Consider the following 15,653-nt stretch of genomic DNA (forward strand, 5'->3'; position numbering starts at 1 on the left):
AGGTGATCAGACAGGATGCTTACGTACCTGTCACCTGTCAGAGTCGTATCTAGACGTATCAGGGGTCCCATATCACGCCAACTGCACACGCCCCATACCATCATACCATTACAGAGCCTCCACCAGCTTGAACAGTCCCCTGTTGACATTTAGGGTCCATGGATTCATGAGGTTGTCTCCGTACACGTCTATCAGCTTGAAGCAATTGGAACCGAGACTCGTCAGACCAGGCAACGTGTTTCCAGTCTTCAACAGTCCAATGTCTGTGTTGTCTGGCCCAGGCGAGGCGTAAAGCTTTGTGTCGTGCAGTCATCAAGGGTACACGAGTGGGCCTTCGGCTCCGAAAGCCCATATCGATGATGTTTCGTTGAATGGTTCGCATGCTGACACTTGTTGATGGCCCAGCATTGAAATCTGCAGCAATTTGCGGAAGGGTTGCACGTCTGTCACGTTTAATGATTCTCGTCAGTCGTCGTTGGTCCTGTTCTTGCATGATCTTTTTCCGGCCGCAGCGATGTCGTAGATTTAATTTATTACCGGATTCCCGATATTCACGGTACACTCGTGAAATAGTCATACGTGAAAATCCAAATTTCACATGTCCCATCTATCGTGCGGCGACTATAACACCACGTTCAAACTCACTTAAATCTCGATAACCTGCCATTGTAGCAGCAGTAACCGATCTAACAACTATGCCAGACACTTGTTGTGTTATATAGGCGTTGCCGACCGCAGCGCCGTACTCTGATTGGTTCCATGTCTCTTTATTTGCATATGCATGCCTGTACCAGTTTTTTTGGCTCTTCAGGTTATATTTTCTTCGTGATTTAGTGCAGGGCATTTTATTTTACTTAAATTTTTTTGTACAATTTAAGTATATTTCACATTGTAATGTATTTTACATTATTTTAATTTCCTGTTAACGTTTCTCATTTTTTTATTTTTTAAGTAACAACTAGTTTTTAGCAGTAGCGTTAGTAGGCTTTGACTAGTGTTGTGCAGAGCTTGCAACAGGAGGTTTCCCTGATGTGGGGGATAGTAGCTGATACTTTCAGTTGTAAGGGGTGTTTGGATAAGGCAAGGCGCAGCGCCGTACTCTGATTGGTTCCATATCTCTTTATTTTCATAGCCTGTACCAGTTTTTTTGGCTCTTCAGTTTATATACACACCCAATTTTTTTATACCTTCAAATTTTGAGTCATTCATCTTATTTTTTAGGACTTTGTGCCAATTTTAATATATAGAATTCTAATTTCATCAAATTAATTTGATCAAAAGTAAAAGAAATATTTTTCAGAAGCACCGATTTTAAAAAAATTGTCCCATTCTCCTGGACTGGGGGATAATAGCCAATAGTTTAAAGTGTAAGGGTTGTTAGGAGAGGGCAAGATTGCAGCTCAAGGTCATAATGTTACGGGGGAGAGTTGGGGTATAACGAAGCCACCTGTCATCGAAGAAGTGATTTTCACAAACTACAACAGTTCAGGGATGGGTGGTTATTTGTGATGATGAGGTAGAGGGGGATAGTGATGGGGTGTAGTTATAGGTGATTCTATGGTTAGGGATCTGGGGGGGGGGGAAAGGATGTGCACAGGAATATTGGGGTTTCGAGTGCTTTTGTCTCATCCTTGGGGGAGGATTAGTGAAGTTTGAGACGTTTTTCATTGCCGAAAGCTCCCTGGGCGGTTCATCCTGTGGGGAATGAATCAGGTAGGATAGAATATTAGTGAGCCTCTGTCAGAGTAGTAACACCAGGATTTACTATTATCCGCTTGAGAGGGGGGTTCAGATGTGGCAGTGATTCCAGTAATACTAAAGGGTAGTAGGGGGTATATTAGTAGGATCCATCACTTCAGTTTAGGCCTGTATGAAATTTGCTCCTCACTTGGGGTCACGTTCTCGGAGCTTTCCACATTCACCAACAGGTGGCTTCTTTGGGATGGGATTCACCTGAATAGGAGGGGGGTCTGGGAGGTTTATAATAAGCTTAGGTAAAGCTTTTTACTCAGACCACGTAGACAAGAATGTGGGTTAGTTAATGATAATATTAACAGTATTGATGGGGAATTATCACCTCTGCCTTGGATGGCTTCTCGATTGACACTAAACCACAGGGCAAATTAAAAAGTGTGCTAATAAGTGTGAGGAGCATGGATAATGAGAAAGATTTTTTAGAAACTAGGATAGCTGACCTTGACCTTGTAGCCATTACTGAATCTTCATACCTGCCAACTGTTATGATTTTATCGTATCTAGTTGTACTCAAATGACACGTTTAAAAAGAAATACGATAAACATGTTGGGGTAAATCGAGATGCTATCCATACTTAGAATAAGACAACCATAAGTATTCTTTATGGGTATGGTATAAGATTTTATCATGTGTATATATTGTTTATAATTTTTGTTAATTGCAGTTTTAATTGGGTTGCTATATTTTTGAAATATATGACATCAATATTTGTTATGGGCATCTTTTCCTCAGCCACCTTATTGGGCATTTTGCCTGTTGTGGCGTTGTATTTGTATTAGTATGATTTTAGCAAGTTAATACGATTATACATAATTTTTTACCAAATCGCTAATATTGATGTTTTTCTTCCTATGTCGCAAACTGGTTGGCATTAGAAATCATCAATAGTCCATTAGTCGACATCACTCCATGGAACCTAGCCAAAAATTTGCATACTCCCTGTGGTGGAAAAACAGGGGAACACCATTGGGAGTTTTCCTGACAGTTTTACTGGTGCGACAGATGCGCCGAAATGATGTCTCAATCTACCGCTATATTAGACAGTATACTGAGTGATGCCCCAATCCTTTAGCATCTTTTTGATGAATATTTTTCAAAAATTTACACATGATATCCTAACCCTTATGGTTTCATGAATTATATAGAGTTTTATTTTTTTAATTCAGGCCGAATTTTCTAAATGAAGTTGTGCTGAAAATTGAGTTCATTATTCAGGCATTTTTGGATAGATTTACAATAACATAAGCCAGCAGTTTTCAACCGGTGCTCCGCAGAGCCTCAAGGGCTCCACAGCGGCTCAAGGAAAATAAAATGAATCAGTAAATGTGATAAATAAGTAAATAAGAGATGCTTACAAGGTTCTGCCATAAAAACTTAGTACGAAAAAGGGCTTCGCCACAGAAATTATATACTGAAAAGGGTGTAAAAAAGGTTGGAAAAACATATATTTTGTTTATTTTAAATTTCAAGCACTGTGTTTAAGTTTGTCTAATTTTTATGGGCTGTGTATTTTAGTTCTTGTTTATTTCTATTGGGTTGCTGTATTTATGCTATGACAACTATTTTTGAGGGCTGTTTTTCTAATATTTCGTCTATTTATTTCGGTTATTTTCTTTCTTTTTTGTCCAGCTACTTCTTCTTTTCCAGTTTTGGCTATTGCTTTGTATTTGTTTAAATAATCTATTTGTTTCTATAGGCATGCACAAATCAATTCAACTCTGAAAGCATTTTGCGAGTGGTTGGCTGTCTATATTGGAGAAACGAAGGCCTTTACTAATTTAGCAGAGCCATTTGAGGGAAAATTAGAATCTATTATGTCTTCAATTAAGTTGGCCATCACTAGTAATATTAAAGGACAGGTAAGATATTCTTGTTAAATTAATAAAAGTATTATGAACCAGAATATTATAATTACCTGATTAATAACCTTGGTTATTTCCACACAGGAAAAAAAACAGTTCTCGTGTATGAATTTTATAAAATAAATTTTTCTCATAAATCTGCTGACTAAGTCAATTGAATGAGAAATGAGGGTTTTGCGTTCCCTTGAAAAATAATTTATTAATTCAATATTGTGTAACCAAGACCCCCTTCTTGAGAATTTAGATATAAATACAAATTTTATTTAATGTTATTAACTAAAACACTGTTGTAAAAGATTTACCGAATGAAAAAGGGATGAAAGGAATTCCATGAAAAAATTGTGTGGGGGCACAAACTACAAACTTTTTAAATAAACATAACATTAAAATAATCCTATGCTTGTAGTGAAAAGATAAAACACATTAAAAACTTAACAATTTATTATTATATATTGAGAAAGCAGCATAACAAGAAGGGGGTCCATGTGTTTACAAAGCAGTGGTACAATTTAAATAAACGTATACAAACAAATTGCACACAAGAAGCGTGAGTTGGATGTGCCATCTATACGGAATATGAAACACTATAAACATAAGGGGCGTTCAAGTATTACGTCATCATCGATAGGGCTGGAGGGGGTTTGGATTTTGCTTACTTCGTCAACCACCCTTCATGAAAATATGAAATATTTTTAACAGCATCTTACTCTGTGCACCAAAAACGAGAAAGCCTTTCTATAGTTTGTAGGCACTTAAAGTAACATCCCCTCCCCCATTAATAAGTGCCCTACAGAGCCACTTTAGTGAGCCACTCTAAAATTTTCGCGGATCCAAGTGATCTGGAAATGTGTCTGGGCCGCTTAAGTGATCTGGAACTGTGCCACACATCACTCAAGTGATCCATAATTATATGCCGTGGATCACTTAAATCTGAGAATGTGCCGCTGGTAATATGAGTGATGTAGAACCGCACTGGGGGCCACTTAAGTGCTCTAAAACTACGTCACATGTCACTCAAGGGATCTCTAAATGTGTCACGGATCGCTTAAGTGTTCTGGAACTGTGTCCCAGGTCATTTAAGTGATCATTAAGTCATTTAAGTGTTGATGTGATCATTGTTCACATCTGAAAATGTGCCACAGGCCGCTTAAATGTTCTGGAATTGCACGGGACACTTAAGCGATCTGTAGATGTGCCGCTTAGTTCATTTTTTTTACAAAATTAGGTTTGAGGAGGGCAGGCCGCATCAGATAACCCCCCGGGGCTATATTTGGTCTGCGGACCAAGGGCCTTTATGCGATTTATCATTGTATGGTTTGGAGGGTGGGTCCCAATGAATTTATTAAAGATAAATTTTGCGTTCACATAGCCTTCAAATAACATTGAAATTAACAGAAATTGATTATAACAACATATAAAGGTGATTTCTTCCGAAATTTCAATTTAAAAAAAATTATTTTTTTGCATTAAAAAAAATTAAGTTTTGATCATGGGAAGGGAGCACGAGCGACTCCCCCCTCCCCCGTTACGTCTCTGATCCCACCAATATGCGTTAGGATTCAGAGGGGCAGAGCTGATGACGAAATTTTGCTGACAAGGGGGGGGGGTCAAAAATGGCTACAAATTTGCTTACATTATACTTGAATGGCCCCTAAAGCGTAAGAGTTTAAGTTAAAAAAAATTATTTACGCTTAATTTTTTTCACTCTTCACATTAACAAATGATAATGCAAATGTCAAAAAGGTTGGCCTAAGTTGAAAGAGTCAAAACTCAGTTTACAGTTTTTTTAAAAGTTCTTGATGTAGATGACTGAGGGTTTCTCCCTTTTAGCCTTCTTTCGCAACACAAAATGTCCCCCAGTGTGTTTTGAGGTGTGGCTAGCAGAGTGCGGGAGATTTTACTGGTAGATTTTGTGTGGCCATACCATAAAACCTGTGTTTAGTACCGCTTGAAATCAGAGAAATATTTGTATTCATTTTTAACTAGACCAGACAGTGCCGTCTTAATGTATGGACCCACCCGGGCACCTCAAGACAAGAGGGGCCTCAGAAAAATGAGAAGTAGTTGAATTTTTCGAGAATTTTCCAGGTAGGGCCTCAGAAAAATCACTTTACCTAGGGCCCATGATGCTCTTAAAACGACCCTGAGGCCAGATAGTATGCAGAATGGATAGTTGCGAGCCAGATAAGCAAAGGTTTACTGTGCAACCGCAAAGGCCGTAACAGGCAAAATACCCAAGGGGATGCTGAAAATAGATTCCCATAAAAATATGGATGTCAAATATAACCAAAATACAGCAACCCAATGTAAGAGCATATATCATGAAAGAAAAAACTAATAATTATTACTATATAGTATACTGCCATAACAAAAAATATTATGGTTGTCTTATTCTAAGTATGGATAACTTCTCTATATTTATCCCACCATGTATCGTACTTCTTTTTAAATACACCAATATTCTTAGAATTCACAAACCCTGGAGGTGAGCTATTCCATTTATTAATAACCCTATTAGAGTAGAACTACCTGTGACACCGCAACCTGGAATTGTCCATTACTAAACGATACTGATGTCTTCCTCTTCACTTTCGCAGTTGATTGACTGTGTATTGATAACTCATGGTCCATCCTATCTACCCCGTTGAAAGTTTTAAAGACTGATCATATCCCCAAACACCTGCATTCCTCCAATGTAAACATGTTCAAAAAATCAAGTCTTTCTTCATAGTTCAAGTCTTGTGTGCCAAAAAGAGCACTCTTACCTCTTCTCTGCGCCCCTCAACCAAGTCTATGTGTGTCTGTGGGTATGGTCTCCCAAAATCTTACGGCACACTCCAGTACAAGATGAATTAAACCTCTAAAAAGCAGAAGAATGACTTTAGGAGAATGCGCAGGCGACACTTTTTTATTAATGGAGCCAGGCATTCTATTAGCTTTATCGACCGCCACTGAACAATATTCAAAAAACCTAAGCCAAGGTTCTATTCTAAGTCAATGAGAATTCCCAAATCAGTGACACTAGATGCATCTGGGATGGTATTACCATTCAACTCATAAATGAAATGTGGGTTGTTCGAACTAAAATGAGTGACCATGCACTTACAACACTAAAGGTCAAGCTCCATTCGTTAGCACATGCTGCAATCATATCCAAGTTTGTCTGAAGCAACTCTCTTGGATTCCTGGCTAACCTTATTAGCTTCACATCATCTGCGAATTTGCTAACAATCCCATCGATTCCCTCAAGTTTATTGATAAAAAGTGGAAAAAAGTATGGGTCCACACAAAGACACTTCCTTGAGACTCGCATCTGTCCAATCAGAAAATTCCCGTTTCAGATGATCCAAAGCAGCCCCACACCATCACTTTACCACCACCATGTTTAACTGTAGGAAGCTGATATCCCCTGTTGAATCACAGTCCTGCTGGCCGCCTAATATATTGTTGTTCACTCAATTCAAACCTTTGGAACTTGGACTCATCACTCCAAAGAACCTTTTCCCATTATTTGGGAGTCAAACTTAAGTGCTTCTGAGCAAAATCAAGTCTGGCCTTGCTATTCTTAACGGAAATCAAAGGCTTTGTTGATCTTCAACTAAAAAGACGAGCTTCATAAAGACACCGCTTGATTGTGGAGACACTGGCAGAAACTCCATAACTGGTTTGAAATTATTGGTTTATCTCCACTGCACTTTTTCTCAGATTCTTTAATGAATGTTGTTTTATCAAGCAATCGATTCTTGAACAGGTTTTGCTTGGGCAACCAAAACGAGACTTTCTGTTTGCTTCACCACGAACTTGAAACCACATATTGTGGATTTTGGAACACTTAGAAGTTTAGAAATAGAAATGTGGCTTTGTCTATCTTGGATAAGTTTCGGAATCTGTTCATTTGTTTCCAGAGAAGTTTTATTATGAGGCATTTCCCTCACTTTCAAAGTTGCAAGAAAAACAGTTTCGAATTTAAAAAATAAAAACCTCCAAAAAAAAAAGAAAAATTCACAATGTCTGACGTTTTTTGAGTTTGGAATGAATTCCTTCCGGAGAGCAGCACATTATATACCCTTTCATTTCCTATAAAATTGACTCAGTCTTAAGAGTTACATAGATTGATATCATACAATGTGATTCTGATTTGCATAATATAATTCGCATTTCATTTCAGGGGAAAAAACCAATCTCCAATTTTATGTTAATGCTACTGTATGCCTTTCAATTCCAATGCTGGTCTTCACTAACAAATTATTTTTGAGTGGATGACCAGTTTTTTAAGGCTTAGACAGGTTCATCACCACACCATATCTAGTTGAATCTACTTCATTTTGTTGAAACACTGTTCTAATGCTGAAGCATTTGACTGGAAGTGAATGGAAAAGAAGAGCTCCCAGTCTCCTGTGGTATTTGTACGTAAAAATTTTGACAAGTTCTGTTGCAATGATCCTCCACAAAACAGCAAAAAAATATTAGTTGACACTTAATTTTCCGAACCTCCAATTTATGTACGAACACACACTCTTTTATGAATTGGTCCTCTGCCCCTGCCAGTATACCATAAAGCTAATTTTAAATTTCGCTATTTTACGAACTCTCATTTCTGTTAATTCTCTATTTACAAACTCATTTTTCTATTTCTTTTTATTCTTTCAGCCGCCTCCACATTCATTGTAACCAAAGGTGAACTTCAATTCGGATGTTCAATGTATCTTAAGAGAAAGTGGGGGGGTCACCAATTTGTCATCACCAAGATGCAAGTGTTTTGCGAACACGTGTCAGGAAGGACTTTGATTGTTGGCAGGGGTGACAGTGCATTGATAATGTAATTCAGTCTGTGCATCATGATTGTATAAACTGGTGGTCTGAGAAACTGTATGATGTTGACATTAGCTCAGTGTTTCTCAACCTGGAGCCACATGGTCCCCTTATGATACTTGTATATTCTAAGGGGGAGGCATGGCAGGTATCTAATATCTAAAAGAGCCACAGAGAGCTTTGAAGCCAAAAAGGTAAAAAAACACTGCATTGGCTTATTTATAATGCCATTACTGAGTCTAGAATCAATTCAACTCTGCTTCAGCTAATTGCTGTTCATCTACTTTCCTATTCGCAATGCCAACAAAAAAGAAAATATAATATTTGGCATTACACGAGAAACAAATATTTTTGGAAGAAATTTTCATATGCGAACTCTTACAAGTGAGATTCACACAAAGTGTTATATAACATTAATTCCATGGAATCCTATTTTTACTGAAATTTTTCAATGAAGTACACGAAAATGAGTGATCTTTTGGGAAATCATCTAATAAACATGAGTGACCAACTTATTTTTCATTTCCCACATTTTTTTTGTCTACCATTTACAAGCCAAGTATCAAGACCCAGACCTGCCAACTTACTCTAGATTTTTCATCCTTTCCTCCTGCTCTCCGGATTTGTTAAAATTTCTCCAGATTTTGGCAGAAAATTTGTTTTTACGTGAGCTTTCACATTGTGACATCAATGACTGCTGTCGTCATTAGGGAAAACACCCAGAGGACAGCGGTGGTTATTTCCATCGAGCAGCCATAAAAAGTATTGGTGACATTTAAGCAACTGGCAAAGACGTGACTTTGTTTACGTATCGTTTATCGGCAATCATTTATCAGGGACATGACCTCGGTTGCAGAAATTCTTCTATAATTGTTATATTGTATTCCATTAACAGCTGTTCGGTAAACAAGTTTTTTTGTCAGCAGCTTTGTGTTTTGAACTTTTTTTAAATTGTTTCCTCCAATTAAATATGTCTTCAGAAAGAAAATATAAAACTTTAAGAGCTATATAAAGCTTTTAAGAGTTCATATACCCTAGATTACCAATCACTGATAGTATCCACGAAAGGAAACACTAATGTTTTATGAACAGTATGTAGATGTGATTTCTCTATTCTGCATGGAAAAACTGACATGAAATTATATTCTGCTCAGGGGCAATGCAGAAGCTGCCTTGGGGAGGGGGAGATGGAACACTTATCTTAAATGATTAAAATGAATTTGTCTCAAAGTTTTTGTGAATTTTTTTTGAGGGAGTCTATAAGTGCCAGGGGGGGGATACCCCCCCTCGGGAGAATCTCCGGATTTCTGGATTCCAAAAGTTGGCACGTCTGAAGACCATAAGGGTTCGTAAAAACGAGTGTTGACTGTACTCCATCAAAAATAGTTAAACCCCAATACAGCACCAAAAACTTTTAGTGAACTAATCTTCAATACATAGGGATTACAATAGATCAAATCATTATAATGCCAAACTAGTTATAGCGCCACAATTCTGTGAAATGGGTAATGCCTTAGAATCACAGTTCGACTGAACGTAACACCAAAATGCTATTGATTGAGATATAATATTCACAATAACAAAAAAAAACATGTTCGATCATTTACATTTCTTATTATGGAATAATTACATTTTTAATAACACACCAATTAAGGATATGTGGAAAAATATTTTAACTATAGAAAATTAAACTGAGAAATCAAGTTTGAATTGCTGATAGATGCTGCTCACTGCCTATCAGAAATTAAATAAATGATCCTTTTTCTTGGATTTTCTAATCACTTACTTATATCAACTTAGTACTTACATGTGTAAAATTTCGTTTCATTTTGACTACTTCTTCTGGGTGTGCAAATTTTTATGGCAATGAGTGTATTTGTTTGAATCGTGTATTTGCCTTATTCGTTGGTGTCTTCTTAATATTCTTGGGCAAAGTTGATCAACATGGTTTGTACGGTCCTTGAAAACCTTGAAAAAAAAAAAGTTCATTTTCAAGGCCTTGGAAGTCCTTGAAAATCCATGAGAGTCCTTGAAAAAAAAAATTTTTAAGAATTCTGTGAGTGCTTGAAAAATTTGTGTTTTCCGAAATAGTTTTCGCCACTTTTTTTTTTACTCCGTAAGTGACGTCCTTAAAAAAGTGCAAAGCACAGGGAAAAAGCCTTAGCAGCCAATAACCCTGGATGACTGGATTTAAAGCATGTTTTTCCCCATTATTCTTAAGCCGGGTTTTCGTAGGAGCAGGTTTTCTGTGCCGCGTGCAAAGTGAATCGCCCAGCGTGACGCCGTCCACTTACCAATAATAAGAAAACAAGTTCGACTGTTTTCCTAGAGAGCGCAACAAGCCTCACGGCAGTGTTTTACATCGGGCGTGATTGGCCGACTGCTCCTGGAGGAGTCAAATGCGTTGTGCGCCACTCGTTTTACCGATCTTCTCTTCATTTTTGTTTTCTTTCACTTCCCTTCATCGAGCTCGATGCTTCCCTTCAAACCGGAGCATGCAAATGACAGAGTAGCTGATGCGCCACGGTAGAAATACACAAACGCGTAGTGTGATTATGTAACACGTTTCTGTCGACGTGAAATGATCCAGTTCGGTTCATGCGGCGCCAAAAACTTATGTTGGTATGGTTTTTCCCTTTTTATTCTCTGTGCATGTGGAACCGCTCGGCCCGACGCAATATGTAAATCGCCAGCGGCGTGCTCCCACCCTCACGGGAGCTCGGCTTTATACTGTAGGCTGTTTTTTTTCCACGTGTATGTCAGGATTGTTTTTTTTTCTCCCTTGGATTGTGGGTTGTTATTTGTCGGCCGTTTTATTTATTTATTTTTTTTATGATCGTAAATGATCTTGTTTTTTTTCCTTGCAACTTTTATGGAATAAAAGCTAGAGTTCAAAATGAGCTTCCGATCGTTGTTTTTTTTCTTCAGCTCAGTCGGCACGCTCTGGACCCCGACAACCAATACCTCCTTGTAGAGTAGAAGTCCTTCTGTTCTAGAAGGTATTGCAACAACCCTCTTCTAGGAAAACCCGTTTTTATGGTAGCATGTATCCTGTGATCGTATGTAGACGTATTTGGAGTCGTTGGAAGTCATTAAATTTTTGTACTAGGTATTTTTTCTGGAGGACTTGAGAAATCAATATCTTAGAAAAAAAAAGTTTCATAATTTTTGCCGAAATAATTTCAGCCTTTCGGTCCGTAAGTGAGCGAAGCTTCCTCTGATTACTGTCAACCATATGCAGAGATAGACTTGGAAGTCTGGGGGGGCATGGTCATTATTTCTGGGGGGCACGATGATGATGTCAATTCATGTATGCATATATACATTAGATCAGTCAACTTCACCTTTCACGTTGCCGACCCCCCCCCCCCGCACCATATCTCCGCCCATGCTGTCAACAAAATATTTATTTAGGAGTGATGTGAAGCGCTTGTACAAGGTTCTTTAAAGAAAGAAAACAAAAAATGACTAGCACAAGTGTGTGTACTTTTAATTACTTGTGGCTGAAAAATCCCTTCTATCAAGATTGGTTGCTGAGTGTGCCAGACAAAAATGCCGCCAAATGCAAGCTGTGCTTCAATGGGTGAATCGGCGCTGAAATGCATTGAGCTTATTATATTACTGGAGGGAGTATGATGCAGGGCCATAACTAGGATTTTTGTATTGTCTTGCCGCCCCCACCAATTCGGAATTCGATAATTTTATAACGGTGTTCACATAAAAATTGCCACCCGGAGCAGTTACCCCCCCTCCCCGCGCCCTCTAGTACCGGCGCTGGTATGACGTCAGTGGTGAAAACGCGTCATGTGATTTTCACGTGACGGGTTGAATGTCGGCGCATCTCCGTTATTTTCTAATGGCATCCATAGTTGTTTAAAGGAGTTTAAAACAATAAATGAAAGAAATAATTTCAGTATCGATGATATGATTCCAAAATTAATGAAAGAGATAGTTCCAGAATTAATGAAAGAAAAAATTCCAACATTAATGAGAGATAATTCCAATGTTAATGAGAGATAATTCCAAAATTAATTAGAGATAATTCCAGAATTAATGAGAGAATTTCAGCATTGATAAAAGAGATAATTCCAACACTAATAAAGCAATAATTCCAGAATTAATGAAATAATTTTAGAATCAATAAAAGAATTCAGCATTAATGAAAGAAAGAATTTCAGTATTAATGAAAGAAAAAATTCCAACATTAATGAGAGATAATTCCAATGTTAATGAGAGATAATTCCAAAATTAATTAGAGATAATTCCAGAATTAATGAGAGAGTTTCAGCATTGATAAAAGAGATAATTCCAACACTAATAAAGCAATAATTCCAGAATTAATGAAATCATTTTAGAATCAATAAAAGAATTCAGCATTAATGAAAGAAAGAATTTCAGTATTAATGAAAGAAAGAATTTCAGCATTAATGAAAGAAAGAATTTCAGCATTAATGAAAGAAAGAATTTCAGCATTAATGAAAGAAAGAATTTCAGCATTAGCGAAAGAAAGAATTTCAGCATTAGCGAAAGAAACAAATCCAGAATTGATAAAAGCAATTATTCCTTGAGTAAGAAAGAAATAAAATTAATGAAAGAAATAATTTAATCTTTTTTTATCTTTAGAGGAGTTAATTTTTTTTTAGTCTTTAAAAGAAAAGTAATTGCAATATTTAGAGACATTTCAATGAGGAAATTAACAGGCACGAACTGCGTTATTCAATGTGTCATATGTTTTGTATGATATATATGTGTATGTGGCCTCCTTTATTCATTACGGATGATGTGAAATAAAGTAGGTAGAAATGTAATCTCTGAAAGTTTTAATCAAAATTAAATATGCGCCTATTCATGTGAAAAATATGCGTTTGTAGAAAAAGTCCTTGAATTTTTAAGTTTTACCTTGAAAAGTGCTTGAATAGTCCTTGAATTTTTTTTCGTTGGAAGAGTACGAACCATGATCAACTCTTCTATGGGGTAGTATCACCCTGCCGGACACATTTCCCAAGTTTAATCTTTGTTTTTTCTGTTATCCAAACAAATGGTTGCAGTTGCTTTGTGGTATATGTTCTTGATATTGATGTAAGTCTTCACTAACATGTGATATTTTAATTTCTAAAATTAAAAATTTAATTTTAGTCAAGTCCTTAAAACTCCTTAAAAGGTCATTGATTGTCATTTCCTTTTTAAGAGCTTTTAAAAACTTCTTAAAATCCTTCCAGCTATTTCTAAACAAAAGTTGACTTTTTCCCACCCTGGAATATTTCCTGCTAATGTTGATGAATGGTTGATGATGAGTAGTACTTAATGCTGAAAGAAAGTGCCTAAAAAAAGAAGGGAGAAAAACAAGGCGGGTGCAGGAAGATTTCTTTATAGGGATTTCAAGGCCACCCTGTAGCAGGTGGGAACAGCTCTGCCGACGACCAGTGCAGCTAAGAGATAACAGTACCTGATTGGTTGACTACAGTGGCTAAACCTGTTTTTGATATGCTGAGAAAAACAGGAAAAGAAGATTATTATGCTGTCGAAAAATTGACAATAAAATTGAAACAAGGAAGTTAGCTAAGTTCTGTCATTCCTGCCAGAAAATGATGCTACTACCAGTGGTGAGAACTCTGCGCCAAAATTAGCATCTTGGTATCGTAAGCCATTCGCTATCTCCATGCCACCTCATGCAAAATCATCTCGTCCTCCCAATCAAACTTTCTGCATTTTCTTCTTTTGTTCATCAAGCACTAAAACTTTACAGTGATTCAGCCTCCCTCTCTAGAATGAACTCAATATCCTTCGTGACATCGCTTCCAATTGCGGTTTTTCACCTAATACTGTCATTCTTCCATTCGATTCTTCAAGTTTCATGATCTCATCTATCATAAAAAAATTAGACTTCCATACATTATTTCAGCCAACAAATAAACTCACCTTTTCCCAACTCAAAGATCCTATTTCATCCTCCAAAGAATCTGGTATCTACTTCATCCCATGCAAGAATTGTGAAAATGGTTATATTGGCCAAACTAGGAGAAATCGGAATATTCAGGTTCTCGAATACCGAAAGCATATTGAGAAGGAACAGACAAATAGTTCGGCTATTGCCCAACACTGTTGGCAACTTTCACATAATTTTGATGAAGCGTCTGTTTTAAAAAAAACACACAATTCCGAACTGAAATTACTCGAGGGATACTTCATCAGAACATGCCAGGATTTCCTCGTTAATGATGGAAGGAACACGCCACCTATTTCGTCAGCTTGAATAGGCTTTATTAACCTCAGTCGAGACAGAATTTTCAACACTTTGAATGCGAATTAGGGCGCCATCTGTTGCAAAGACCACTCTGATACAGCAAATACAAAGGTCAACTCTCCAGACGACCATACATAAACATCACCCCTCCACGACTCATTTGTGTGAACTCTGACCACGAGGTCCTTATACAAATAACAGTTTTCCATTGTAGAGCCGAAACGCATCGATCGTATGACCAATCAAATTTTATTTGTCTTAAAAACATGTCAATTTTTGTATAAATGGAAACCAGGCAAAGTTCTGTTTTTTGTGATAATAAAAAGTATTAACTTAATTCATCCATATTCCCTAAATTTACTGGATTTATTCATAAGTCTGAATCATTAATTCATTTAACAGGGTTCGTACGGGTCAGGGAAAACCTGCAAAAGTCAGGGAAAATGTTTTTTACTCAAGAAAGTCAGGGAAAACAGGGAAAATGACCCATTTTTGTTTTAAAACCTGGAAATTTCAGACAACGACCTGGAAAATCGTCACGATTGTCATTTGATCGGAAAAAAAATCGATTAAAAAAATAACAATAATAAAGAGGGGAAAAAAATTCCGTCGGGATAAAAAAGGGAATTCCGATAACATCGTAAACATTGATAATCCGTAAAATATCGCAAAAACTATACAATAGAGATACTGCAGAGGAGGAACGAGGATTTTGTAAGTCTGCTTGGAAAAGCGTATTGCTACGACCTTATCGTAACTCTTTCTAGTGTTTCCAGAAACATCATAACTACGCATCGTAGAAAGTGATGATTACAAAGCTGAGTTGTGATAATTTCGTTGACTTCAGTTAGGAACGGCGGATGACGCACGTGTATATTTTGATTTCCACTTTGTTATTTTTATTTGAAAACATTTTTTTGTGTTGTAAGAAAACTTGTGTGTGGGCGGATTGTCAGTAGGCTGATGAGATCGAAGCAGT

At 37.2% G+C, this 15,653-nt stretch overlaps 1 protein-coding gene across 1 annotated transcript in view; it reads left to right on the plus strand.

Annotated features, from left to right (window-relative positions):
- The window catches only part of ebo (exportin ellipsoid body open), a 295,439-nt gene that overhangs the window by 193,871 nt on the left and 85,915 nt on the right, over window positions 1-15,653 (plus strand). Inside the window, exon 15 of the mRNA XM_089252540.1 lies at window positions 3,453-3,615. Within this exon, the coding sequence (XP_089108666.1) occupies window positions 3,453-3,615 (163 nt within the window). The remainder of the gene's footprint in view (window positions 1-3,452; window positions 3,616-15,653) is intronic.

Source organism: Pholcus phalangioides, unplaced genomic scaffold (genome assembly GCF_987345545.1).
Source record: "Pholcus phalangioides strain wild (caught in Gottingen) unplaced genomic scaffold, Ppha-v1.0 ptg000029l_1, whole genome shotgun sequence".
Classification (NCBI taxonomy): Eukaryota; Metazoa; Arthropoda; class Arachnida; order Araneae; family Pholcidae; genus Pholcus; species Pholcus phalangioides.